We start from the raw sequence: 26,967 nt of genomic DNA on the forward strand, positions 1-26,967 counted from the left end.
TGCATACAGCGGTTCTTCACTTGTGATAAAAAGAAATGTGAATTTTTTGATGCAAGGACATTTCTAGCTCATGCCCAAACAAGTTTGACTTAAAGCTGAAGCAGGCCTTTAATAGGTAGGCATGCCACGTGTGGCTGTGCAGGTTGTATACTTTGCAACTGTGAATGGCATTTTGTGGAGTTGTGCAATGTGGTAGCACTGTCAGGAGGTCACAGATTCTGGCTCTGTTTATTCTTTACCATGGGAAGGTTTGATAACAAACTGGAAGGTCCTAAGAATAAGAAGGACTGTAAACTAGGTACAGTGTGTGTGTGTGTGTGTGTGTGTGTGTGTGTGTGTGTGTGTGAGTACTTGTTGGAGGGGTGAGGGTGAATAAGGCAATGATTGATGACCTTTATATACGGATACAAAATGGAGCAAAGGAACCTCTTGTAATAGGTTTAAGTGAGGTAAGGAGGGGGTCTGGGGGAGTGACAACGGGGATGATCTAACTAATATATACTATAAGCCTATGTGGAATTGTCACAATGAAGCCTCCCTATACAATAAATATATCCTAATAAAAAAATTAATGGAAAACGTGATTGTTTTGAAATGATGTACAGTTGTGTTGAAAGGGAAGATTCTGTGGCTATATTCTGGTTTAGCTTGCTGATTTGTTCTAGGATATTCCCCAAACTAGGGATCTTCTGTGCTTCAGCTTTTGTTCTTTGAGGTATGGCTTACTACCTATTTTTCACTCCCATGAAGCTAAATGCAGTCCTTATTGCTAAAGATTGAAATTTTGGATTATTGAGGGATTTATTAGTATCAAAATGAGAAACTCAAGCTAAATTTGCAAAAAAAAATTTTGAAGTCACGGATTTAACTCCTCTTGCAGAAAACAGAACTGAAATGTGACGGGATGTCTAGCTAGGGCTTGGATTTTATGTATTTATTTATTTATGGTGGTACTGGGCTTTAAACTCAGGGACTTTCACTTTCACACAGGTACTCTACCTGTTGAACCACATCCCTGGTCCTTTTTTTTGTATTTAGTTATTTTTCAGGTAGGATTTTTTTGCCTGATCCTTTTACCTACTCCCCTGTAGGGGGGATCACAGGCATGTACCACCATACCTGAATAAGAAATACAGAGGGACAGATGAAATGAGAGAGGTGGGCAGAGTCCCTGTTGTCAGACTTTGGAAGCTATGGTTAGGGCATTTTATTCTACATGTGATGGTGGGTAGCACAGATTACAGTAGGGAGGGATGTGAGATAATCTATGTTTTAAAATTTTTTTCTTACTGCTGTGTAGAGAATGGATGAGGATGGGTGGGGTGAGAGAGAAAGTGAAGAGACCTGTGATGCTCCTATGGCTGAAGCCTGGGAGAGAGATGGCAGCCTGGACTGAGGGTAGGGATAGGGAGAAAGAGGGAAGTGGGTTGCTTGAATTTCTACCTCTATTTTGGAGGTAGAAATGACAGAGCTAATGGGAAGAAGACAGAGGGATGGAGAACAGAAGGTAAGTCTGCTTCTTAGGATCTTGCCTTTTCCAGCTTGCACAAACTGGGTAGATGTTAGTATAATTTAGACTTCTTAAGTTTGAGATACAATTGAGATATCCAGATGTGAGCTGGAGGATCAAGGCTATTTTAGGTCTGTGGATCTGGGAAGTCATCGTCGTGTGGGTGATATTCATTTCATAACCATGGCCCTGGAAGAGATTACCTGGGGAGAGAATACAGAACCAATGGGGTCCAGGAATGATTCCACAAAAAGCCAATATTTAGGTAGAGGAAGAAGAATCATCTTCAGAGTGGATTTAAAAGAGATGGAGAAAGAGAGAGTGGAGGGCAATCTAGAGAATATAATGTCACCAAGGCTGTGAAATTTTAACAAGGAGCAAGATCTTATAGATGTCTCTGAGAGGTCAAGTCATGATGGTGGCCCTGGGCCTTCACATGTGGATGTCTGGAGATCCTGAGAAGAGCAGTTTTGATGGAGTGAACAGGGGTGGAATCCCTGCATTTTTATTGTTTTAGGATTGATATCACCAATTTCTGTAACAGAATATCACAGACTGGGTTACTCAAAAAAAAATTTATTTATTTCTCACAGATCTGGAGTCCAAATCAAGTGCTGAAATCTGGTGAGGGCCTTCTTGCTAGGTGGAAGGAGAGAGAGAGAGAGAGAGAGAGAGAGAGAGAGAGAGAGAGAGAGAGAGAGAGAGAGAGAGAAAGGAGAGACAGAAGGGGAGGGAAGGGGAGGGAAGAGGAAACAATCTCACTGTTGATTCTTAAAGAGATTGTCAGGTTTTAACTAATTTACATATATACACAAAATAAACACTGGGTGGATAAGAGAATTGGCATTTGCTGTAGTGTATCATCTACCAATAAAATTAACCTAAATTGCTGCTTCACTGGTTAGTAGAAAGGACATATTCACTCCAGAGGAATCTGTTTACTTAAGAATGTTGTTTAGTAATGTTACCTTATTTATGTGCTTGTGTTTTGGTGCTGAGAGTGAATCCAGCCCTCACACATGCTAAGAACATGCTCTACCACTGAACCACACCACTCACCCCAACCACCTCTGAAAAGTACTACCTCTCAGTGCTGTTACATTGGGGATTAAATTTCCAACACATGAACCTTGGGGGACACATTAAAACAGTGGAACCCAATTTAGTTCTTCATTACATTTGTGGCTGATCATGTTAGTTGATGGTTATGCTTTTCCTGTCCCTTATTTAGGGTTCAAAGATAAAACACCAGTTATACAGTTAATTTGCATTTCAAGAAAAAAATTTTGTTGTGGTTATTTATCTAAACTCAGATTTAACTGGCTGTTCTATAATTTTGCATGCTGAATCTTACAGCCCACATTAAGTTGTTCACTTTAAAATGGTTAAAATGGTGAATTTTGTGGTCTGTGAATATTACCACACACACAAAAGTAAGGCAACTCTTCCTGAACTGGGCTACCATCTAGAAGATACTCCATGGGGTCTACTTCTGGGATTAGCCATCAGGCCATCAGGAAAGTCAGTCTTGGAGCAACTTATTTCTGTTGATAGCTAATTCACTTAGTCTAACTCACACGGTGCTGAGCAGCTGTGTGGCACTTTTGGTTGTTTGTGAAACCAAGTATTTACTCCATGTGCCTGGAGTGCAAATGGCTTTGCTGAGTCCAGCACCTCTTAGTTACAGTGTTGTAAGAGCTTCTGAGGAGCCATTAAAAATCTTTGAAGTAGTAAGGAGCTCTTGGAAAGGCCACAAATTCCACGACAGCCAGGTCAAGTTACTTTGCTATTTTAATTGCACAAGGCAATTTTTACGCATTTTTCCCTCCTTCGGTCTATGGAGGAGACATAACCACAAGACTGTTATTTCAGATGCCCGCTTCAGAGGCAGTTTAAAGGAAATTAAATATGAATTGAATTCAAAATGTATGATGAATTAAATATCAGCTAGGATTTTCTATCAAGATTCTATTCCTTGGCTCACATCTGGGACCTCAAAGGTTAGGATTTTACTATCTGTGAAATGTTTTTCTTCTCTGTGGTTCCCTCCACCCTCGAGTTTTGCTATTTACAAGGACTGTGCACCCGCAGTTAACATTCACTTACATGGTAAGCTAAATGTGGTTCTTTCATTCCACACCAACTTATTGAACTCTACTATGTGTCAGTATTCAATATCTAATTTGATTTAGACTTTCAAATAATGTCCCCTGGTTCTTCTAAGAGAGGAGTTCTTTGAAAGGAAATATGGTTATAGTGGCTGTGTAATTGCAACTGGTCCATCATATGAGTAACTGATTTGAGTCTGAAGGTGTGTGAGAAGGGCCCCTTCTCATGGGGAGAAGGAATTTAGCATTAAAAATATTGCTGGAGCAAACTTCTGTCCACTGTTGCTTTTGACCTGCTACTTGGGGATTAGCTTAAGGACCAGCATGAAGGTTGATAGACTTCCGTATGATCCATGTGAAGATATGTCTGTTGTCTGAGATTGCCAGATGCCTTCTCTGGACTTTGAGTGCTGGGTCTTTTGTGCATTACATGGGGGTAAATGTGAAGGTACCATCCCTAGCCCCTACTTGTCTATCCTTCTGCCTCTGTTAGCTCTTGGAAAGCAGGAATTCTGCTGGTCACCTTTGTTCCGCCTGGTACCTGCAGCACAACAGGTACTTGGCAGACATTTGTTAAATTTCTTCTGTGAACTTTAATTGAACTTTTATTATATGCCATGCACTAGGATTGGGGTTGTGGAAGATTCAGACAGAGATGAAAAGATCCACCCTCAAGGGGCATTTACAGATATTTTCCCTCTGGCAGGAGGAATTGCTAGGGAGAGAGGCTATTTTGGGGTGGGGGTGGAGTGAGGTGTTAGTTTAGCTAGCAGTTCTAGCCTACATTGAACAGCTTTCTGGTGGAAAATTCCCCAGGAAGCTGGTTCAGCCCCAAGAATGCAGTGCAGACTCTTGCTTTCATCATGCCCCAATTTATCCTCCAAAATTGGTGTTTCTGCAAATACACTGAGTTGTCTTATTGAAAGGAATCTACTCCTCAAGTTTTTAGTAAGTCTGTTGACTGCTTGAAGACTTCACTAATCAAAGCTATTAATATTTCAGAGCACTTCTCCACCTACAGGCAAATGGGTTTGTATGTTTTCTGTATTACTGTTTCTTCAGCCTCTTGAGTGATAATGTGGGTATCCTTTTCCCTTTTAGCTTCTCTCTTCTTCCAGTCCACACCCACTCCCACCTCTGATAGCTGCATTTGCTGTCACGGAAATGTTGCTGATGTCAGCAGCATGGATGTGCAGTTAGAAGAGCTTCTTAGGGGAAATTACCCAGAGGGTGGTGCTGAAATGCAAAGCTGTTGTAGGGTATTTCGTAGAAACTGTCTTTGCCTTTTGATAGATCTTGTTTATTTTTGCAACTTAGTAGACAGAGTGAAGGAAAAATCATCTAAAATTTTTTTCCACTTAAGTTTTTTTGGGGGGAGTATGTAGGAAATTTTTAGTGACTAGACAATGAACCAGGAACTCTGAGCAGCTATGCTGGCAAACAAGAGATAGGGTGACACACTTTGGTCCCAGTAACCCAGGTAGAAGGCAATAGGGAAGGCACACCTCATTCTACATAAATGGTCTATTCTTTAAAACATTATTCTTTATAAACCAAAGCCCAGTTTTAGATTCACACAGAGCATGTTGTTTAAATGCTTTCTGCAGAAAATCCTTTTGTAAAGTAAAATCCATCTTGCAGAATGGGATTCCCATGTCTGATTTCAGGTTTGTTTAGGAGTGAGGTCCACCTTAATACCTTCATGACATTTATTGTGACAGTCCTCCCTGAACAGAGAAACAGGTCTGGACCACTGAGGAGCACTGAGCCCCAGTTGAGGAAGCAAAGGATGGGTTTAGAGTGATGGCAATCCCCAAGATTGTGTGATCTTTCCAGCAGTGTTCAGCTGCCTAGCTGTGGACTCTGAGCATAGAGGAGTAAGAGTGAGTGGATTATTTCCAGGTAGCTCTAGAAAAAGATGAAAGGATACAGAGATGGGTCTGCTAGTGGAAGAGAAGTATTGAGTATGGAATGTAAGCTGGGTTGGAAGAGGAAGAGAACACAGGAGGGCATGGTAGAAGGGAGGAAGCTGAGGCAGGATGTGATAGGGGAGGAAGGAGAGGATGTATAAGTCAGTGTCTTAGTCAGTTTCAGCTCCTGTATTAAAATACCACAGAATGGGTGGTTTTGAAACAAGAAAAATTTATTTCTCATAGTTCTGGAGGTTGGGGCATCCAAGGTCAAGGCAGATTCAGAGTCTGATAAGGACCTGTTTCCTGGTTCATATAGGACTGTCTTTTTTTTTTTTCCATTTTTCTTTTATTATTCATATGTGCATACAAGGCTTGGTTCATTTCTCCCCCCGCCCCACCCCCTCCCTTACCACCCACTCCGCCCCCTCCCTCTCCCCCGCCCCTCAATACCCAGCAGAAACTATTTTGCCCTTATTTCTAATTTTGTTGTAGAGAGAGTATAAGCAATAATAGGAAGGAACAAGGGGTTTTGCTGGTTGAGATAAGGATAGCTATACAGGGCATTGACTCACATTGATTTCCTGAGTGTGGGTGTTACCTTCTAGGTTAATTCTTCTTGATCTAACCTTTTCTCTAGTACCTGTTCCCCTTTTCCTATTGGCCTCAGTTGCTTTAAGGTATCTGCTTTAGTTTCTCTGCATTAAGGGTAACAAATGCTAGCTAGTTTTTTAGGTGTCTTACCTATCCTCACCCCTTCCTTGTGTGCTCTCGCTTTTATCATGTGCTCATAGTAGGACTGTCTTCTTGATGTGGCGGAGGAATCTCTGGTGGTATCACTCGGGAGCCTATTTTATAAGGGCACTCACGAGAAATTATAAAACAATTTATAATTCCATTCATGAGGGCTCTACCCTCCTTCCTAATCACCTCCCACAGTCCCTCCTTCTAGTGCCTGCACACTGGTGATTAGGTTTCAATGTATGAATTTTGAGGGAACACAACAGTCATGGTGTCTTAATTGAGTCTTTCTGAGACAGGGACATTCCTCTGACAGTAAGGTTCTGGCCATAGAGGGAGGCAGTTGTAGTGGATGCTGTGGAGCCTTCAAGACCCTTTTTTGCTCTGTGCACCCATTCTGCAACTTTGTGGGCCACTCACTTTCTGATTTGTACCCACAGCCTTCTTCAGAGAACCTTTCTTGATCCAGTAGATTCTCATGTCAGGATGTTTCTAGGAGTTCATATCCCCCAATGCTTTTCTGTATACAGAGACCGACTGGGTAGGAGTTCAAAAGCCTGCATTAGTTGCTTCAAGGTGTGACAAACTCTGATATGGAACTTCAAGGCTAGACTTCCCTGTAGGCTCAGACACTCAAGGGACTTCACCTGCAGTTGTTTCCTTATTTGACTTCTTGCCCTTCCGTGCCTCCCCCACCTCCTTATTGCTTTTTCCTAAATAAATCACTTGCAGTAAATCACAAGCAGGTCTACTTTGGGGAGCCCAACCTAGGTCAGTGGTTGAAATGGAGTGGAAATGATGGGGATGGTGAGGAACTGGAGGAAATGGGAGGCTTGGGTGTTGTTGGATGGGTGCCTGTGGGATGCTGTCATCACTCAGGAGGAAAGCCTAGCTTGGATGAACGGCTTTGGGGACTCAGAGAGAGAGAAGCCTGGCTTCCCACTCTTGGTTACACTGAAGAGCAGGAAGGGGGCGGTTTCAGAAAGCTCAGGTCTCAGAGGAACAGGGGTTTTGACACGATGCATGCATAGCAGTTTTCTGTGTGAGTGTCGCCCTGAAGTTGTGGATGAGAGGACTGAATGGCCTTTGAGAGCCATACTCAGAGCCCAGTGTCCCTGAGAGATGCCTGGGTGTCAGGAAAAAAGTGCAGGAAGAGATCCTGAAGAGGCTGAGGAAGTGGAGAGCGCTCTGAGCCCCAGAGGTGTCTTTGGAATGGGAGTGAGGGGAAGCTGAGAGCAGGAGAGGGCTGAAGCTCTGTGGCCAGGAATGTCTACATCTAGTGGCTTTATTGGCCTCGTGCTTTTTCAGAGTCCTTTCAGTCTTCTGGCGGATGATAGCATGTCAGTATGGACATGCGGCATGGCATTTGGGACTCTTCCTGGCACATGGTAGGCATGCACTGGTTGGACAAGTGAATGAGTGACACATCAATTTCTAGCTGCCTCCTCCTTTTCATCATTGTAAGCTATGAATGCACTTGTCTCTTTAGTGTATTTTGCACCCTGGCAAATAGGGAATTTATTGAAGTATCTCTAACTACCTGTATATATATTTATTGGTTTTGTTTTTATTTCCTACTCTGGATGTGTAAGGAGAACTGATGAGATCAGAATAGCTGTTTATGATCTATTTTGCATGACTGCAGCTAGAAAGGGAGCTAGTAGGCTAGAGGACAGTGTGAGGAGGGAAAAGAGGATTGGAGGGGTGAGATGGGACCTGGTCACATGGACACTGGAGGCCTTGGAAAAAGTGGTGGAGGTTTAAGCAGAAGCAAGGTAGGGACCCCAGTGGGAGCCTGGGGAGGAGAGGTAACAGCTTTTAACAAGACACCTGTGAAAGGCAAACCTCTATCTTGAGGGAGTAGTCCTGCCAATAGAATTTAAAATAGTATTTAAAATACTTGGCCTTAGGGGAAGGCGATATTTTGGGAACTGCAACTGCTTATATTATTTTTACTCCCAAAGGGAGGAAAAAGATCTTTTCCTTTAAAAGTGCTCCAGTTAACTTAAAGTGTGGAGGAAAAAATTTAGGGCAGGAGGCAAAATAAGTTGCTCAGGAAGCATTTTAGAGCAAAATACAAGCCCAGCAGTAGCTGTGTACTTCTATGGCCTTGACCATGAGTTAGGATGGAGCAGTCTATTTCGTTAACATGACAATCTGGGGTTTATTGGGAGAAGTAGGAGGATCACAAAAGGCAAGCAACCCAGTGGAAAATGCCTGGGCTGTTCTGACCAGCTCAGCACATCCAAGAACAGCTCTGGTCCTGGGCTTTTTGTGCCTGGGTGGGTGGGAGAGGGCTTACTTTGTTTGGGCAATAAGAGCAACCCACCTGCTATCAGGAGCAATCTGTCATGCCTGGGTCTAGATCAGGGGCCTATTGAAGATGGATTCCTGGCAGCTAGAAAGAAAACCTAGTAAAAGCCAACACATTGTACTGTAGGACAATAAATTCCTCCAACACACACCGATACTTATGGACCAAGCCTGTGAATGATGCTGGACACAGAGACTGGAATCAAACCAACCACATCCAGGCCCAGGAAAGCACATCCTGGTTCTTCCCCATTTCCTTTCTATTCTTTCTCATTCTCTGTTTTACACCCTCCCTCTTTCATTGTCCCTTAAATACTGCTCCTGTGAACACTATCTTTTACTCTCTCCTCCTTTTATAGCTCCCTCTGGACTATTTCATTGACTGCTGTGGCTTCAGTATCACTTAGATACTCGTAACTCTCACACCAACGGGTCCAGCTAGATTCTCTTACTGAGTTCCAGTACCTTGTGATTGGTGTCCCCTGGACAACACCCCCTGGGTATGCTGTACTGCAAATCTGTATCCTGCTTTTTCTGTCTTAGAGAACCCTATGCCAGAGAGCCAGAGACCTGGGAGTCAGCCCAGATACTTCCTTCTCCAGCACTTCTCACTTTCCATCAATTATCACAGTGACCTGTAAATTTTACTCTCCTAATATCCCTTGTCTCTGATCCCTTCTCTCCATCTTCTTTGCAACAAGGCAACTTCTTCCCACACTCCCTTTTGATGGTCTCTCACTTCTCAGCTCTACCATTTTCACTGCTGCCAAAGTCAGCACGCTAAACCCAAATCTGATCCCCTGGCCCTTCTCTGCATTGGCCTTGTTGGTGTCTCACATTTATTAACAAAACTCACAAACCCACTGGGCTCTATTTTGGTATAACAGTCTTCAAACCCTCTAGTCTTAACCTACAGACTCTGGGTAATTTCCCAAACTTCCCAGGCTGATTCATAGTTGAACATCTTTGTACATGTGGCCTCCTCTTGCTGGTCAACCTTCCTTTCTGCCTCCTTTTGCCCTGTGATGGACATCTCTCCTCTTTCTCTATCAGTAGGCATCCTGAAGCCTTTTCAGTCTTTTCTGGACTCCTCTTTGGTAGAACTGACTATTGTTTCATGCTTCTCTGTCCCCTATCTCCTGCCCAGCTGGCATGTCACACTTATTGTATTTGTGTGCACAGATCACATGGTCCTTTCTACCTGTTAGTGATGTGGATTGCTCACGTTGATTGAGTACTTGTTTAGAAAGAGGCGTGAGCAATGTCCTGTCTTACAGTGTGGAATCTTCCAACAGCGCTTTTTTTTTCATTTTCATTTTTCCAGGGGGCGAGGGAAGGAGGCCAGAGAGAGGATTCTTGTTCTCTGCCTTGCCTAATGCTTCCTGTGAAGGGTGGGGCTGTGATGGCACCTAAACTTGTGGTAAGGGGTAGACTGGGTGACCGTTGAAGCCCTACCACTCCTGTTTTCCCCCATCCTAAGAGCCTCATTCCCTGGACCCCTTCTGCTGGTGGAGAGGGACTCTGACTTTGTGCCTGCCCTTGCTTTTTAGATACAAGAAGAGATTTGTGGGAGGATCAGGAGAAACCATTTGCTTACTAGTGCTGAGGAGGAAGGAAGTCACTGGTCTTTTAAATGAACCCAGCTCCTTTGTACTCTCCTCAGGCTGGGTCAGGGCAAGAAAGCCCTTCAGTCTTTGGGTTCTCAAAGCCAAGTTTATGCAGTTTGGCACTTGTCAGAGAGGTACACCAGGAAGGCAGTCTGGATAAAAATTTTTCAGAGAGGTGACTCACCAAGGGTGATTTGTGATATGCAATATATACATACATACATGTATTTTAACTGAACAATTTATTTTATACCTATGAGTAAAAGAGAACCTTCTAGCCCTCATAAAGGGAACAAGAAAGCTCAGAATGTGTGGAGCACAGTAAAGCAAATTTCTGCTCTCTCTGCCCCCTTTATAATCTTTCCAGCAATCACACAGACCATGGAGAGCTCCCCTTGGGCCATTTACTTTATGGAAATTTAACACCTTGACTTTGGATATCTGTCTCTGGAAAAAATACAGTAATACTAGGTCTGCCTTAGTGTGCTAGATTAACTTCTGCCAATTTTCTTTGGAGCTGGGTGTGGTGGCTAACACCTGTAATCCTACCTACTTGGGAGGTGAAAATCAGGAGGATCAGGGTTTGAGGACAGCCTGGGGGAAAATGTTCATGAGACCCCGTCTCAACAAATGGCTGGGTGTGATGGCATGCATGCCTTTGTAGCCCAGCTACTTGGGGAAGCACAAATAAGAGGATCACCACCTAGGCTGGACCCAGCATAAAGTGAAACCCCATCTCAAAAATAACCAATGCAAAAAGGCCTAGTGGCATGGCTCAAATGGTAGAGTGCCTGCCTAGCAAGCTCAAGGCCCTAAATTCAACCCCCAATACTACCCCCACCCCACCCCTCCAAATTTCTTTGGAATAGGTGTGTGAACTTGATGTCATACATACTGGTATGAGGCAGATTTATGGAATGATGAATTGGTAAATTCAGGAATGGTACAGACTTTAATTAGGAGCCTCCTAACTATAGGCACTGTATTAAATTGCCTCTTGGGACATAGAGGAAGGGCATCCGATCATAGTGGAGAGTGGGGCATTCGGGAGGACTTCTTAGCGATGGTAACTCATGAGTTTTAAGAAATTGGCTAAAAGTAAGAGTCTGGGGGAGAAAGGAATGTGGGCATCAAGCTTGTTTCTCTGGGGCAGTGGCATGGGTAGGTGGCTTCCCTTGGGCAGGCCTGGGTGCCTCTGGGTTGGTTGGGGCGAAGGTTGTTTGCAGGGGCGTGGCAGTGGGTGAAGCCTAGGAGATAGGCGGCACAGGTCCTAGAAGGGAGACTGTTGGAGCTAGCCCTGGAGCCTGTACTTTACCCTGGACCTGGGCTGCCTCAGAGACTCTGCCGCACAGGGTGGATGGGATCAATTCACCAGAGCTCCAAGAGGCTGCAATGTGCAGGTTGGATTTAAAGGGGACAGGACTGGAGGCTGTCGCAATGATTCAGGTGAGACATGAGGGTCTCACCACGGGGAGAGGAGAGGACAGCTATGAGACAAGGGGGCCGCCAGTTCTTAGCTCCCTCTGCCTCCCTCTCAGCCTTGTTCTCTTGGCTCGCTTGGGTCCTAGTCATATGATGGTACCTGGGTCTCTTCCATCTGGAAGATAAGGCTGAAGTTTTTGAGAGTGAGGGCTCATGGGAGAGAGTAATTTGGGAACAGGGCTCTCTAATTTAGTGTATACTGAGCTGTGGTGCTTTTGCCATAAGGATTAATTAGCATGATCACCTTTAAGGTATGGGGCTGTCCATGAATAGAAAATGCGTAAAAAGGGAGAGGGAGTCAGTGGAAGGAGGGGTGGGATGGTGGTAAAGGTGAGGGAGGGTGAATATGATCCAGGTTCTTCCTATGTATGTATAAAAGTAGAACAATAAAACTCATTAAAATTGTTTTAAAAGTGAATAGGTGGAAAATACAAAACATGAAAGCGTTTGATGTCCCCACTCCAGAGGAACTAATACAGAAACCTTAAAGTGACAGAGGTTAACATGAGAAGGGGATCAGGAACCATTGTAAAGATCAGTTAGAGATGAATCAGCTTGGATTGTAACACATTTGTGCATGGAAGCAATGCTAAGAATCTCTCTGTATAGCTATCCTTAACTCAACTAGCAAAAACGCTTTGCCTTCCTTATTATGCTTGTGTCTTCTCTTCAACAAAATTAGAGATAAGGGCAGAGCAGGTTCGCCTGGAAGTGAGGGGGGAGGGAGAAGAGGGGCAGGAGGGAGAAATGACCCAGACAATGTATGCACATGTGAATAAGTGAATTAAAAAAAAAAAGAGGTCAAAAAAAAAAAGTTGGAGAACAAGAGGGCAGAACAGGTTCTGCCTAGAAGTGGTGTGTGTGTGTCCCAAATAATGTATACGCATGTAAGTAAATAATGTATACACATGTAAGTAAATAATATATACACATGTAAATAAATGTAAAAACGATAAAAAAAACCCACAAGTAAGCACTTGCACTTTTCTGCTTTAGAAAAATTGTGTAAAAAGGTAGGGGGAGGAGGGATAAGGAAGAATAATGGAGGGGGTGAATTTGATCAAAGTACATAATATGAATGTAAGGAAATATCACAGTGAAATCCCTTTGTACAACTAATACATGCCAACAATAATAACGAAATAAAAAGGCACGGGGTTTGTCACACAGAAAGAGGAAAGTAAGGTTTGGCTGGAATCAGGGGCACAAGCTTTGCTCTGACAGCTGCATGGCAGACACAGGCAGGTGGGATTGGAGCACCTGAGTAGAGTTGCTGCACCTCTCCTGCCCTCTTCCTAACACAGCCGCCTACGGGCCTTGAGTCCACCTAGGCCTGGGGAAGCCTTCTGGGGACTCCAGGCAAGCTTTAAACTGGGGCTCTTGGGAATCTTGGTGACTTGGGTGCAGGTGGCCCTGGAAGGGTTCCAGAGCCGAGGGGGGTGGGGTGGGGGTGATGGGAGGTTAGGGTGGGAGGTGAGAGGACAGAGTTTGCTGCCTCTGTGGTGTACCTGCAGTCACAGTTGTATTGTGCCTGGTGGCCCAGGCACGTTGCTGTGTAACAGTGGCACCTCCCTGCATTCCAGGTTTCCAAGAGCCCCTGAGTCCTTTGCATGTTATTTGTTTCTGGTGGTGGCCCTCAGGGTCAGGTGTTTGAAGACAGAAGGAATGCTGCTGTTTATTAGCTTGTGAAAGGCTACTCAGGGTCATCTCTGCAGGCCTCGGTTTACTCGCCTGTTAAGAGGGGCAGATAGCAACCATTGCCTTCTACAGGTTTTGTGAAGATAAAAATAGGTTCGTGTATGCATAAAATCTTTTTTTGTGATACTGGGGATTGAACTCAAGGCCTTGGACTACGGTCCTTCTACCTTCATCTCCTGAGTAGCTAGGATTACAGGTGTGTGGCACTACACCTGGCCCCATGCATAAAATCTTTGTCAAATCTTTAACTCTGAAGGCAGGAATGTGTCTTATTCATTGATAAATCCCTAGTGCCAAATACCATACCAAGCAAACTTAAATGTTGATTGAATACATGAGCAAGTGATTCAGTAAAGTCTACGGGGACTGGAGGCATGACTCAAGTGATAGAGCACTTGCCCAGCAACTACAAGGTCCTGAGTTCAAGCCCCAGTACTTCTTCCTCCCCCAATTCCCCCTCCACCCCGCAAATAAAGGTGGAGGATGCAGCTTAGTGGTAGAGTGCTAGACTAGAATGAGCAAGACCATGGGTTCAATCCCCAGCACTGCAAAAAAAAAAAAAGTTGCTGCTTTGCAATAAGTCAAGTGGTAAAATCAACAAACACAAAACAAGAATTTCCCAGTACCACTTAAGAAAATAACAAGAAAGAAAACAGCATATTTCAGCTGGATTTGGAGGTGCGTGCTTGTAATCCCCACTACTCAGGAGGTGGAAATCAGGAGGATGCAGTTGGAGGCCAGCCTGGGCAAAAAGTTAGGGAGATTCCCATCTTAATAAATAAGCCACATGGAGCAGTGTGCTTCTGTAATCACAACCATGTGGGAGGCATAGATAGGAGGATCATGGCTCAAGGCCCCAGGCAAAAAGCTTGAGAAAAATAACTGAAAAATAACAAAAGCAAAAAAGGGATGGGGGCCCAAGAGATAGAACACCTGCTTAGCAAGCTCAAGGCCCTGAGTTCAAACCCTAGTACCGCCAAAACCAACAACAATAAAATCTATGGGGCATGAGAAAGCCACAAAAAAGCTGATCACCACACATGCCCCCATATCCACCCACGTTTAGGTGAAAATGACTGAGTTGAACATTCGTGAGGAAGTATTTAAAATGAACATTGACTGAAGGGCACCGTCTTCCAGTGCTTCCTTTCTATCAGTGCTCTGCAGTATTTCCTGCCCCCTTCTGTTGGAGTTGTGCAGTATTCTAGGCCATTACTGATGCATTGCGCGGGAAAGAGCTCCATCACCACCAGGAAGCCGAAGTGGTCCGTCTCACAGACTGGAAGAGATTTTTATTCTTGCCTGAAAGAAACGCCTTTCTCATTTTTGAACGGAAGGGCCTTCCATCTCAGATTCCTTTGTGCTGTGTTAAGCCGTCCTGTGTCCCACAGAACTGACTTTGAAGTCATTCAGATTACTCCAGTTTTACTCCTGGCTCTGCTCTCAAGTGTCTCAAGGACACTTGACCTTGGCATAGTCATTTAACTTGTCTGAGTCTCAGTTTCTTTATCTGTGCGGTGTGGTGGCCATGAACATGTACTTGTAGGTCGCCCATTGGAGGGAGTGTGATTGACCAAGATGCTGCTGTGTAACCCACTGGCGGTCTTGCTTAGTGGGACATTTCCCATTGCTGCTCCCAGCTGGAAACTGAGCGTGCAAGGATTGCTCCGGGGAGACACAGGGCTGGTTTGGGCACCATGACAACCTTGTTGACCTTCCTTAGACTGCAGGTGGCTGAGGGTGTTTACACCCATCCCTGTCTCCCTCTGCACTTCACTTGCAGGCAGACCGACAGAGTGTCTGCTGTTTGTCCTCATCTCCCCGATTCCCTCTCACACGAGTTTGCGTAAAAAAATCTGAGCACATTTAATCTCCACTTAGCATCTGCTTCTGGGAGGAGCTGGATGCACACAGTGTGATAAACCTTGTAGTGAGGACTAAATGCAAGGGTAAACACAGCGTTTATCAGGGTGACAGGCTCAGGTAAGGGCTCAGTATATGATTGGTGTTTCTGCCATCTTTGCTGCCACCACCACAACCATCATCTATCCAATTTTGCTTTGTTTTCACCAGGGACTCATCCCAGTCACCGTGCAACTTTCTATCACAGTAAGAGCAACCATGGTTTCTGAGGATGAAGAGATGGATTAAAATCTCCTTTGGAAATTTATCTAACTTCAGGGAAAAAGTGCAATCCATATTCGTTTCCAGCCATCAAAGTGTGCATCATATTTGCTAAAGCAGTCAACTCCATTTTTAGCTAAATGAACAAAGGTTTTGTAACATTCTGAGGTCCCTGCCTGTATGTCTGACATCCACAAATATACTCCAATCAGCAAACCAGGACAGCTTACTTGTTGTCCTGGAGAATCCTGTGGGGTTAAAAAAACACAAACAAACAAAAAACCCAGCGGTTATTCACATTTCACAGATAATCAAACAGAGGAGCCAAGTGACAGTTTCAAGGTCACCCAGTCACTGATGGACTTGGGACTGAAACTCTGGTTTTTTGTTTCAGTGCTTTGCAAACTCAGGATTTGGTGGAGTCTGTTCAAACTCTGTTTCTAAGGGCAGTCCTTAACTAATTGGCACCAGGAACTGGCCTAAAAAAGGCATTTATCAAGTCCAATTCGACCCAGCCTCAGGGATGCCAGAAGCTCCGGAACCATCCACGATGCAGGTCAGTGAGTGAGACTCAGCTCTGACTGGACTGCCTGCTCAGGCTGTTGTTGGTCCCCTGGTGAGACATTATGCTAATGTTATTTACTTGGCACCATAGCGTGTGTTCTTTAAGTACCCTGACAACTTCTTGAAGCTGGAAGGAACTGTGACATCCTATCATAGCACAGCCCCTAATGTCCATTCAGTGTTGAATAAATGCTTGTTGTTGATGGTGGTGATTCCCAGGGGATCTAAAGGAATTATCAACAGCAATGATAACAGCAAACAAACAAGCATGTGCTCTGTAGCAGGCACTGTGCCAAGAAATGGAGATCCAATGATTGGCTTTAAGAACCTTGCAGGATAGTGTAGGAGACCGGCAGGCTGAACATACCTGGAAGTGTCCAGGACGACTCTATGGAGGAAGTAGCTTTGGGCTGAGACTGAGGAGGATGGAAGTTTGCCAGGTAGGTGAGAGTGGGGAGGAGGTTCCTGAAGAGGGCATCTCAAAGGCATGGTGGTGGGAAGGTAGCAATACTGTGTCTGAAGACCTGCCATTCAGTATCACTGCAATGTCAAGTTGTTTGCCATTTGCCACTGCTTGTCTATATCGTGTGTGTGTGTGTGTGTGTGTGTGTGTGTGTTTGGCGGTTTTAACGTTCCTTCTTTATAACCTTCATTCACTTACTCAGCAATCATTGGTTGACTGCCCACTGTGTGCCAGACCCTGTGCAGTACACTGGGGATACAGAGGTGAGGGGATGGACACGGTGCCTGCCCTCATGGAGCTTTCAGTAAGTGATCTGGACTAGTGAGCAGGTTCCTTTATCAACCTAGTGTAGTGAGGGGTATGAAGGAGACCTAAGCTAGTGGAAGAAATATTAGTTTCTTGTGGCTGCTGTAACAAATTGCTACAAACTTAGTGACTGACTTCAAAAAACAATCATTTATTTATTTATTTATTTAAATTTTTTTTTATTCATATGTGCATACAAAGTTTGGGTCTTTTCTCCCCCTTCCCCCACCCCCACCCTTACCTTCCAGCCCTCTCCTTCTCCTCCCCACTCCCTTGCTACCCAGCAGAAACTATTTTGCCCTTATCTCCTTGAAGAGAGGGTATAAGCAATAATAGGAAGGACCAAGGGTTTTGCCAGTTGAGATAAGGATAGCTATACAGGGAGTTGACTCGCATTGATTTCTTGTGCATGTGTGTTACCTTCTAAGTCAATTCTTCTTGAACTAACCTTTTCTCTAGTTCCTGGTCCCCTTCTCCTATTGGCTTCTGTTGCCCCAAAGTATCTGCTTTAGTTTCTCTGCGTTGAGGGCAACAAATGCCATCTAGTTTCTTAGGTGTCTTGCCTATCTTCACACCTCCCTTGTGTGCTCTCACTTTATCATGTGATCAAAGTCCAATCCCATTGTTGTGTTTGCCCTTGATCTAATGTCCACATATGAGGGAGAACATATGATTTTTGGTCTTTTGGGCCAGGCTAACCTCACTCAGAATGATGTTCTCCAATTCCATCCATTTATCAGTGAATGATAACATTTCGTTCTTCTTCATGGCTGCATAAAATTCCATTGTGTACAGATACCACATTTTCTTAATCCATTCGTCAGTGGTGGGGCATCTTGGCTGTTTCCATAACTTGGCTATTGTGAATAGTGCTGCAATAAACATGGGTGTGCAGGTGCCTCTGGAGTAACCTGTGTCACAGTCTTTTGGGTATATCCCCAAGAGTGGTATTGCTGGATCAAATGGTAGATCGATGTCTAGCTTTTTAAGTAGCCTCCAAATTTTTTTCCAGAGTGGTTGTACTAGTTTACATTCCCACCAACAGTGTAAGAGGGTTCCTTTTTCCCTGCCTTCTCGCCAATACCTATTGTTGGTGGTGTTGTTAATGATGGCTATTCTAACAGGGGTGAGGTGGAATCTTAGGGAAAAAACACTCTTTTATAATCATGTGATTCAAAATCAGTCTCACTTAGCCACAGTATAAGTAGAGAGCTGGTTCCTTTTGGAGGCTGTAGGGGAGAACCTTTTTTTTCTATTTTTGGTAGTACTGGGGTTTGAACTTAGGGCCTCACACTTGCTAGGCAGGTGCTCTACCACTTGAATCACTCTGCCAGCCCTTTTTTTGTTGGGTATTTTCCCAGGGCTGGCTTTGAACCATGATCCTCCTGATCTCTGCCTACTGAGTAGCTAGGATTACAGGCGTGAGCCACAGGTGCCTGGTAGAATAATTGTCTTGATGTTTCCAGCTTCTAGAGGGACCATCTCCCCTGGCTCACAGCTACATTATCAACCTGTGCTTCTGCCTTCACACTCCATCTATACAAGCCTCTTGTGATTGTGTTGGGCCCACAACACAATCCCCGTCTCTGGATCTTTAATTCAGCCATATCTCCAGAGTCCCTTTTGCTATGTAGTATAACATATTCATATGTCCCAGGGATTAGGATGTGGACCTGTTTGAAGGCTTCTATTCTGTCTACCACAGGGCTGGGGAAGAGGTACTTGCAGAAGTGGTATGTAAACTAAGATTTATGAGTAAAGCTGGGTGGAAGTGGAAGCAGGGAGGTGACTTGGGAGGCTGATGGATTGGTCCAGATAAGACATCCTGGTGACTTGGATAAAGCTGGTAGCCATTGGGGTGGTGAGAGGGTTAAGAGATGGAGATATGCAGAGGAGGTGGGATGAATGGAAGTGTGGGGAATGTTGAAGAGAAGCCACCCTAGACAAGGTTCACAGCAGTACCAACAAGGGCAAGAAGGAACACAAGTGTAATGCCTTCAGGAGACAAAAGCATAATGCTCAGCTGGATGATTCCAGAAAATTCTGTGCTCATGTAAAGTCTAAGGGAAATTTAGTTGGATGACCATTGGACAGGCTAATACACAGCAAAAGGCTGATGTTCAGCCTGGCTTCAAAGGAGAAGCTGATTTGAAGGTGTGGGAGGAGAGGGAGATGTTTATAGACATAGATTCTCCTAAGTGGCCATCCCTACAGCTAGGTGTTGTCAGGATCATTGATTATTTGAACAAGAAGTGACTTTCCTGCTCTTTGATTCACCTTGACTTTCCCAACACAGAGACTGAACAATCCCACTAGAGCAGGATTGTTTGCCCAACATAGGTAATTAGGTTTGTCATCTCCTAATACCTTATTTACACAACAGCCAGGCTGCAGCACAGCAGAGGCCATAATGAGAATTACAATAATAAAGCAAGAACAAAATCGAAGTGCCACGACCTTCCAATGCTGCACAAGACAGAGTTCTATAATGCATGATAGCATTACATGTGCGACACTACCTCAAACTTCCTGCCACTGCAGAAAAGCCACCAGCTTAACATATATATATTTCCAAGGTAATGAAATTACCTAACAGAAGGCCAGGGACCTTAGAGAATTCTGTGCATTGTGAGAACCAGGAGTAATTTCCTTTCCAGGGCTTCTTATTGGTAGACAGTTGAAGGAAAATTCTGTTACTAGTAGATCAGGAGTGGTTACATCTAATAGTCTGCATTTTATATTAGACAGTACATTTGAGATTTATTTTACTTTATTTTTTCAGGAAACCAGTTTAATTGACATAAACCATCACTCTTGGTTTCTTCCCTAATTTTGGCCACTCGTCTTTGTCTTTGTCTTACCACTAATAGCCTCAGACATTCCAAACTTCTTTATTGTGCCTGTCTTTTGACTCTTCTTTCTTATAGCAAGCTCATCCTTCTTTCCTTTGTTTTGTGACAGGATGGGCCTTTTAAGTCGCTAAGTGTTCATCTTTTCTCTGCTCTTGTACTTGGATAGAGAAACTGGATATTCCTCTTCTGTTTATTTTTCTGTTGGTTTAACAATATGCCTGTTTTTCAGATGTGGCGACCTGTCGTGTTTCTTATACATTATTTAAACAAGGAAGCTAAGAGAGGACTTGAATTATAAATAACAGAGAGATGGCTTTCTAATTTTGGACAAAGTAGAAAATAGCATTTCAAACCCAATCGATACTTTTTTCTTTAAAATTAGTTCTGCTGGTGCTCATTTTTTAAGAACTCAACACAGGCACCTAGCAACTGGTCCAATTTCCCAACTGCAGGCTTGGCAAATCAGATTTTAATTCTCACATATGAAAGCTGGCTGAAGGAAAACATCTGTGCTTTGTTTCTGGCAAGTTTAATGTTTCGTCTTTATCAACGAGCTCTCTTTTCTCCCCTTCTCCACCTTTCCTCAGTGGCTGTTCCTGCAGCAGTCCCACCGGTGTGCCAGCCCAAAAGTGCCACTAACGGGCACCATCCGACTCCCCGCCTCTCCATTTCCTCCCGAGCCACAGTGGTAGCCAGAATGGAAGGTGCCTCCCAGGGGGGCCTGCAGACTGTCATGAAGTGGAAAACAGTGGTTGCCATCTTTGTGGTTGTCGTGGTCTACCTCGTCACGGGTGGCCTTGTCTTCCGGGCACTGGAGCAGCCCTTTGAGAGCAGCCAGAAGAACACCATTGCCTTGGAGAAGGCAGAATTCCTGCGGGATCACATCTGTGTGAGTCCTCACGAGCTGGAGACTTTGATCCAGGTGAGCAGGGACTGAGTTCAGGGTACAACAACCTGTGGGGAGGGACGGTAGCGTGGATTTTGACTTTGTGGGTAACTTGAGTTTTTGCCTTTGGTAGAGATGCTCCTTGTAGTCAAGGAATTCCTTTAGGGGGAGGTGACACTTGAGCTGAGACCTTAAAGAAGCCAGAGCAAGTCATGTGACAATGTGGAGCAAATGAATACAATGACCCTGATGTAGCAACAGCGTCACCTGGTTTTGGATCTGGTGGCTAGGGGCTGCAGCAGGCAAAAGAGGATTTGGTTTTCAAATTCAAGCGCACCGATGTGAGCTGATTAAGTTTGTAGTTCTGAACATTCTGGGGAGGGTATTAATGAGAAAAGGTCCATGAGAACATAGAGGCAGAGAACTTGGGATGCAACCCAAAGAAGCAAGACAGCACCAACAGAGGAAGGGGTGAGCTTAGTGGGGGAGGACTGTGGTGGTGGAGGCCACCCAAGATGGTGTGATGTGGGAGAATGGAACAGGAGTTTTGAGAATTTTTAGAAGCCTGGGAGAGAATCAGGTCCCATGAGGAGGGGAGGGATATGGCTAGGAGCCTACCTGATGGGCTCTGTTTTAGAGGTTGAAGTTAGATTTTCTCTTTTACACACCCTCCTGAAGAGTGGGTGGAGAGGTAAAGGGTTTTGACATTCAGGAAGACAAGGGAAAGTCTCATCTTTCTGGGGGCTGTAAAGTTTAGAAAAAGTGGGATTGGGCTGGAGGTATGGTTCAAGGTGTAAAGTGCCTGTTTAGCAAGTGCAGAGTCCTGAGTTCAAACCCCAGTGTTTTTCCTCCCCCTCAAAAAATCCCTGGAAGGAGTGGGATGGAAAAGCCAGCTTGCACAACTCCTTCTGGCTCTGGGATCATGTGCATTAAATTTTAATGCTACTACAGCCCAGGATCGGGTAGGATTAAGAAGTCTGGGTTGGCTTATGATTTATTTATTTCAAGCAAGTCTGATTGAGCAGGGAGCACTAATGCTGCTTATGAGCACCACCTTCATAGCGATCATATTCATTTAAATGAGTCTTGATAGTGTAACTCACCTCTTAAATAAATAGAAATGCAAATTCCCACAGAAATAAACATGGTTTTATAACTATGCTCTGTGATTTTTATTAAAAAATAAATCTTTTGCTAAGAGCATAGCTCAAGTGGTAGGGTGCCTTCCCTGAGTTTTAACAACAAGAGCAGGGCTTCATATTATTCTTTCATAAGAACTCAATTCTCTGGACGGGTGTGTTTGTCCTTTTTTTTTTTTTTTTTTTTTGCTTTTTTGGGAAAATTTGTGGTGGTGAGCATGTTGTACCAATTAGTGCCAAATCTGAGACCTTGTATACTCTATAGAATGGAAGAAACAGTTGTGGAGTAATTTTAAATAAGAGAATAATTATGCTTGCACATGTCATTGTGATACTTTTTATTATCATATTATTGTACTGGGGTACATTGTGACATTTACAGCCGTTCTTACAATATATCATAGTTGAATTCACCCCTCCGTCATTCTCTGTTACTCCCCTCCCCCATTGCTGGAATAACTTCAACAGGTCTCATTTTTACATTGGTGGGAATCTTTTTGTTTAATTGCAATATATATAATAACCTCAAAGATGGTCTGAATTGAATCTAGAGTCACACTTGAATTTTCCTTCCTTAGACAGTGAGATCGTAAGGAGAGGGATTGTGTCTTATTATTTTTGCATACCTTTGTGGCCTATGTATTGCTTTGCCTCGGATTATTGTCCAACAGATAAATGCCTTTGGTGAGAGATATCAAAGTACATTTATGCATTGGTGATGTCACAAGATATTTTAGCTTATTCGCACATTTGTTGATTAATTCAGTATTTCTTTATTGCCTGTTCTTTGACCCTTTCCTTCATGAAAGATCTCAGAGGCAAGTATAAAAGAGGTCAGGAAGTGTGGAGGTCCTGATTCTGGTGCTGCTCAGAATCCCTGTTTCTTTATTTCTGGCTTATTTAGTTTTATTTTATTTGTTAATTTCTGTTTATTTATTGGACGTACTGGAGTTTAAACTCAGGGCCTTGTGCTTGCTAGACAGGTGCTCTACCACTTGACCCTCACCCCCAGTACTATTTATTAATTTTAACTGATACATAAAAATTATATATATTTATGTAATATTTAAATATATGTATACATTGTATAATTTCAGATATATCTATCTGCTTAAATATTTATTTTTCTTTATGATGAAAACATAAGAAATTCTTCTACCTTTAAAAATATATATATATAATATTTTCTTATCTAGAGTCACTCTGCTGAGCAGTAGAACACCATAAATTCATTCTCCTATCTAACTATAACTTGGTACCCTTAAACCAACTTTTCTTCATTCCTACTCCTCTTCTACTTTCCTCAGCCTATGGTATCCGCCATTCTGCTTTCAACCTCTATGGAATCAACTGTTTAAAGATTTCACAGAGATTGACCCCTGCTTTGGTTGCAAAGATTTTTCTGTAAAATGAGGCATGTGTGTGCACATATGTACATGTACACTTAAGAAACTTTGTAACAATTAAAAAGCTACCCTAATAAGGTAGCTTTTAATGATCTGTGCACACCCTCTCATTTAATCTGTCCAACAATGCTGTGGTTTGGATATGAAGTGCCTCCCAAAAAGGCTCAGATGTTAAAGGCTTGGTTGCCAGCAAATGAACTTTAGAGAAGCAAGTGGATCATGAAGATCTATCCTCATTGATGGATTAATTCATTGATGGATTCACACTTTGATGGCATTATTGGGAGATAGTAGAAACAAGGAGTTGAGGCCTAGTTAGAGGAAGTAGGCCACTGGGGAGGTGTCACTGGAAGTGTATATCTTGTATCTATTCTCTCTCTCTCTCTCTCTCTCTCTTTCTCTGTTTCTCCCCCCTTCCCACCAGCCACAGGGGAGTAACTTTGCTGTGCTGCACACTCCTGGTTATGTTATTCTGTCTCAACACAAACCCACAAATATGGGGCCAAGTGACCATGAACTGAAACTCTGTGAAGCTGTGAACCAAAATAAAGTTTTCCTCCTTTAAGTTGATTTCCTCATGTGTTTTGTCATGGCAATGAAAACTAGCAAAATGCTCTAAGTTGGTTTTATTATCCCCATTTTATCAGAAAGGAAACTGATAGTAAAAGAGGTTGAGTAACTCAATTCTTTCTCTCAAACACTTTTGGTAATTTTAGCAGTCTAAAATCACTGGTGTTCCTTGCTCCTTAACAGAAAACATTTCTTATTTCTTTTACCAATTGATGATCAGTCCTAGATCTGGATACTTTCAGATCTTTACTTACTATGATTTAAGGATTTATTCTTGTGTTTATCTACGGTCTTTCTCACAATATATATTACCTAGATTTAACTGTTGAATCTATATCAATCAATAATGAAATCATTATGTTTTTGCCCTTCAGTTCCTTGATCCTTTAAAAGATGAAAGTGTCCACACTGTGAATCCGGGAAGCATTCTCACACTTTATGCTTTTGAGCACCTCTGTACATAGTGCTTTTATGAAACACAATATTTAAAAATAATTTGTCTTCACATTTGAAAGGAGTTTCAGTGTGCTGTGGTCTAAGCTGGAAAATAATATTATTGTATTTCACCAAAGTCTGGAAGAAGTGATCAGTGGATCAAAAATTAGATTGAGGGTATTTATTTGATAGTTGAGTCATGTCTCTTCACTGGATTGTGTGAACTCATCATAAAGCTAAGTTGGAAAGTGAAGTGTACATTACTAATACCAAGTACAGAGTATACAGAAGATCATAACCCCTGTAAAATTCCCAGAAAGCTTGGAAGAGACATAGCTGTGGAGGGATTTTATGATAAATTGAACCATCTTTTAGGGGTACTTGGGACTCTGGAGGTGACTGATGGCTCACTGTTTCTGAGAGGTGGGAAAAGATAGGTGGCTGTTATGGAGGAAGACTGTCGCATCTATCCGTCCATCCATCCATCCATCCATCCATCCATGTGCTCATTTCTTTAAATTGCTGTTTGACCTCCCTTAAATCAGATAATAAGTTAAGCACTGAGGATAGAAAAGAAGGGAGCAAGACATACCTTGAGCAAGTTCCTTTCTATCCTCTTTGAGCTCCATTTTCATTATCAATAAAATGTGAAATCCTTGTCCTTAGGGTGGTAGAGGATTAAAAACAATAATTCATAAGAAGTGTTTTGGACAGTGCCTGGCACATGGTGAGTGCTCAAAAAAAAGGCTAGCTATTGCTGCTGTCACTGCTCTTGGTTACTCAAGGAGCTCAGAGTTTCAAACAGGAATTCTTAATGGGGGTAGAAGGATGAGGGTTACCTCCAGGGGACATTTTTTTGTGGGATTGTGGTTTGAACTCAGGGCCTGGAGTTTGCTTAACAAATGCCTTACCACCTGCCCCATACCACCAGCCTTCCAGGGAGCACTTGAGAGTGTCTGGAGACATTTTTGGTAGTTGAACTGGGGAGGTGCCAAAGGCATCTAGTGGGCAGAGACCTGGGATGCTGCTAAGTGTCCTATAATGCATAGCTAGCCCTTTTCCACAAAGAATGATCCAGTCCAATGTGTCAATAGTTTGAGAAGTCCTGAAGGAAGAGGCACTTAAGTCAGTTAACTAGAATTCATTGGAGTGAGAGATATTTGAAATGTATGAAAAAATGGGAGCACCAGTGAGGCCAGGGAACCAGGGGTCAAAAAATACTTTGGGGTTATTTATCTCCTTTAGTTTCCACAACTATTCTAGGAAGATAGTCTTTGGCACTCCTTTACAGATGAGAACATGAAACATTAGAAAGTGAAGTTACATGCTCAAGGTGACCTGGGTAGTAAGTGGAAGATCCAGGATCTACTGCTGGGCAGTTTGACTACATAATGAACAAATGGAAGGGGATTCATGAGGTAGGCCATGGATGAAGGACAGCCCCATGGCTTGTGTGTTGCCCATTGAGGCAGCTGCAATGGTCAGTGTGGCTTCAGTTGAGGGGGATGCGAGGAGGTGATAGGAGATGATTCTGGAAAAGGGGGTAGGATTGAATTTGGGAGGCGCCTGGAGAGCCCTGCTGAAGAGGTTAGGTTTTATGTTGTGGGGAGTGAGGAGTTACTGAAAAATTTAAGCAAGGTGGTGACACGTTGGAAATTTCTTGTCGGAAAAATAAATCTCTTAGTAGTGAGGAAGCTGGGTTGGAGGATGGAGAAGTTGGAAGAAGACCAGCAGGAAGAATACCGCAACATCACAGGAGATGTAGAGGAGGGGAAGCAGCAGAGCTATAGAGTAGACTTGGGCTCTTAACCCAATGGACCTAAGGCTTCTCCTCAGATTAAAGGGTCTGGACAGTCCTTTTTATTGAGATTCCTGGGATGTGTGAATGCGATTAAGTGCCTAGCACAGTGTTTGGCCTGCCACTGGCATTCAGGAAATATTATTTCCTTCTACCATCTGTCTTTCTTCTCCAAAGTGAACTGCAGGGAATGTGACTGAATGGACAAAGGTAAGCATATCTGGAGTAATTGATTTCCTTGGTAGTGGAATTAAGGAAGCTAAATGTGTTTTTGAAGTTACAGTTCCCATGGAGTGTTCCTAATGCAGTTGTTTTAGATGCTTCTGTACTTACTTGGAGGAATCCATACAACATTCACCTTCTGTAATTTTCAAATAATAGCACTATGAAGAGGCTGCCTTATCCAAATGGGTGATGATTTGTAGCAGTTGTTTTTTTCAGCGTGTGAATTCTTGGATGTTTTAGACTTTGAATGTCCTCAGGAGAGTCGTGTTGGTCATCTGGTTTCTGTTTCCCCAGAAACAGCACTTTGAAAGAGGGATGTTTCTTGGGAATAGTTTGTTGTTGGATGAGGTGCCTGTCAGGGAGGACATGGGATGTTCCATCTTAAGTACCCCAAATTTTAATGCAAACAACAAGGATTTATTCCTCTTTCACTGGAGAGCATTTCTGAGGATAGGCTGGTCTAATCCCATCAGAGCGATCAGGTTACCTCACTGACTAGAAAGCTGACTTTCCTTGCATACCTCGGTGCTAACCTCAGGCAAGTTACTTAACTTCTTAGAATTTTCTTGACCTTAAAATGGGTACCTTCTGTTTATGGTAGTCTCTTGTCTGAAGAAAATCTCAAAGCTTTCATCTGCCTGACATTGGCTAGGTCTAGACTTTCCTGGAACTTGGGTTTTTGGGGGGAGGTGTCCCTTCTCATCCCTCTGTGTTTCCCCCTCCCAACTTGTTCACTGACTGTCTATGTTGGTGACTAGGAGCTTTGTCATTGGTTTTCACTTTACGGACTCTTAGAGACTTTTATCCTTTCCAAATGGAGTTTTAGGTAC

At 43.3% G+C, this 26,967-nt stretch overlaps 1 protein-coding gene across 7 annotated transcripts in view; it reads left to right on the plus strand.

Annotated features, from left to right (window-relative positions):
• Kcnk10 (potassium two pore domain channel subfamily K member 10) overlaps positions 1-26,967 on the plus strand; it is a 129,955-nt gene that overhangs the window by 36,906 nt on the left and 66,082 nt on the right. For 3 of the 7 annotated variants that reach the window (XM_074067385.1, XM_074067381.1, XM_074067387.1), the window contains exon 2: positions 20,266-20,600. In XM_074067385.1, coding sequence (XP_073923486.1) covers positions 20,376-20,600 — 225 coding nt within the window. In that variant the 5' untranslated portion in view covers positions 20,266-20,375. Of the gene's footprint in view, positions 1-11,451; positions 11,636-15,887; positions 16,050-16,103; positions 16,498-16,722; positions 16,825-20,265; positions 20,601-26,967 lie in introns of those variants that run through there. The other 4 variants (XM_074067382.1, XM_074067384.1, XM_074067383.1 and 1 more) reach the window with 4 other exon arrangements.

Source organism: Castor canadensis, chromosome 3, assembly GCF_047511655.1.
Source record: "Castor canadensis chromosome 3, mCasCan1.hap1v2, whole genome shotgun sequence".
NCBI classification, from domain to species: domain Eukaryota; kingdom Metazoa; phylum Chordata; class Mammalia; order Rodentia; family Castoridae; genus Castor; species Castor canadensis.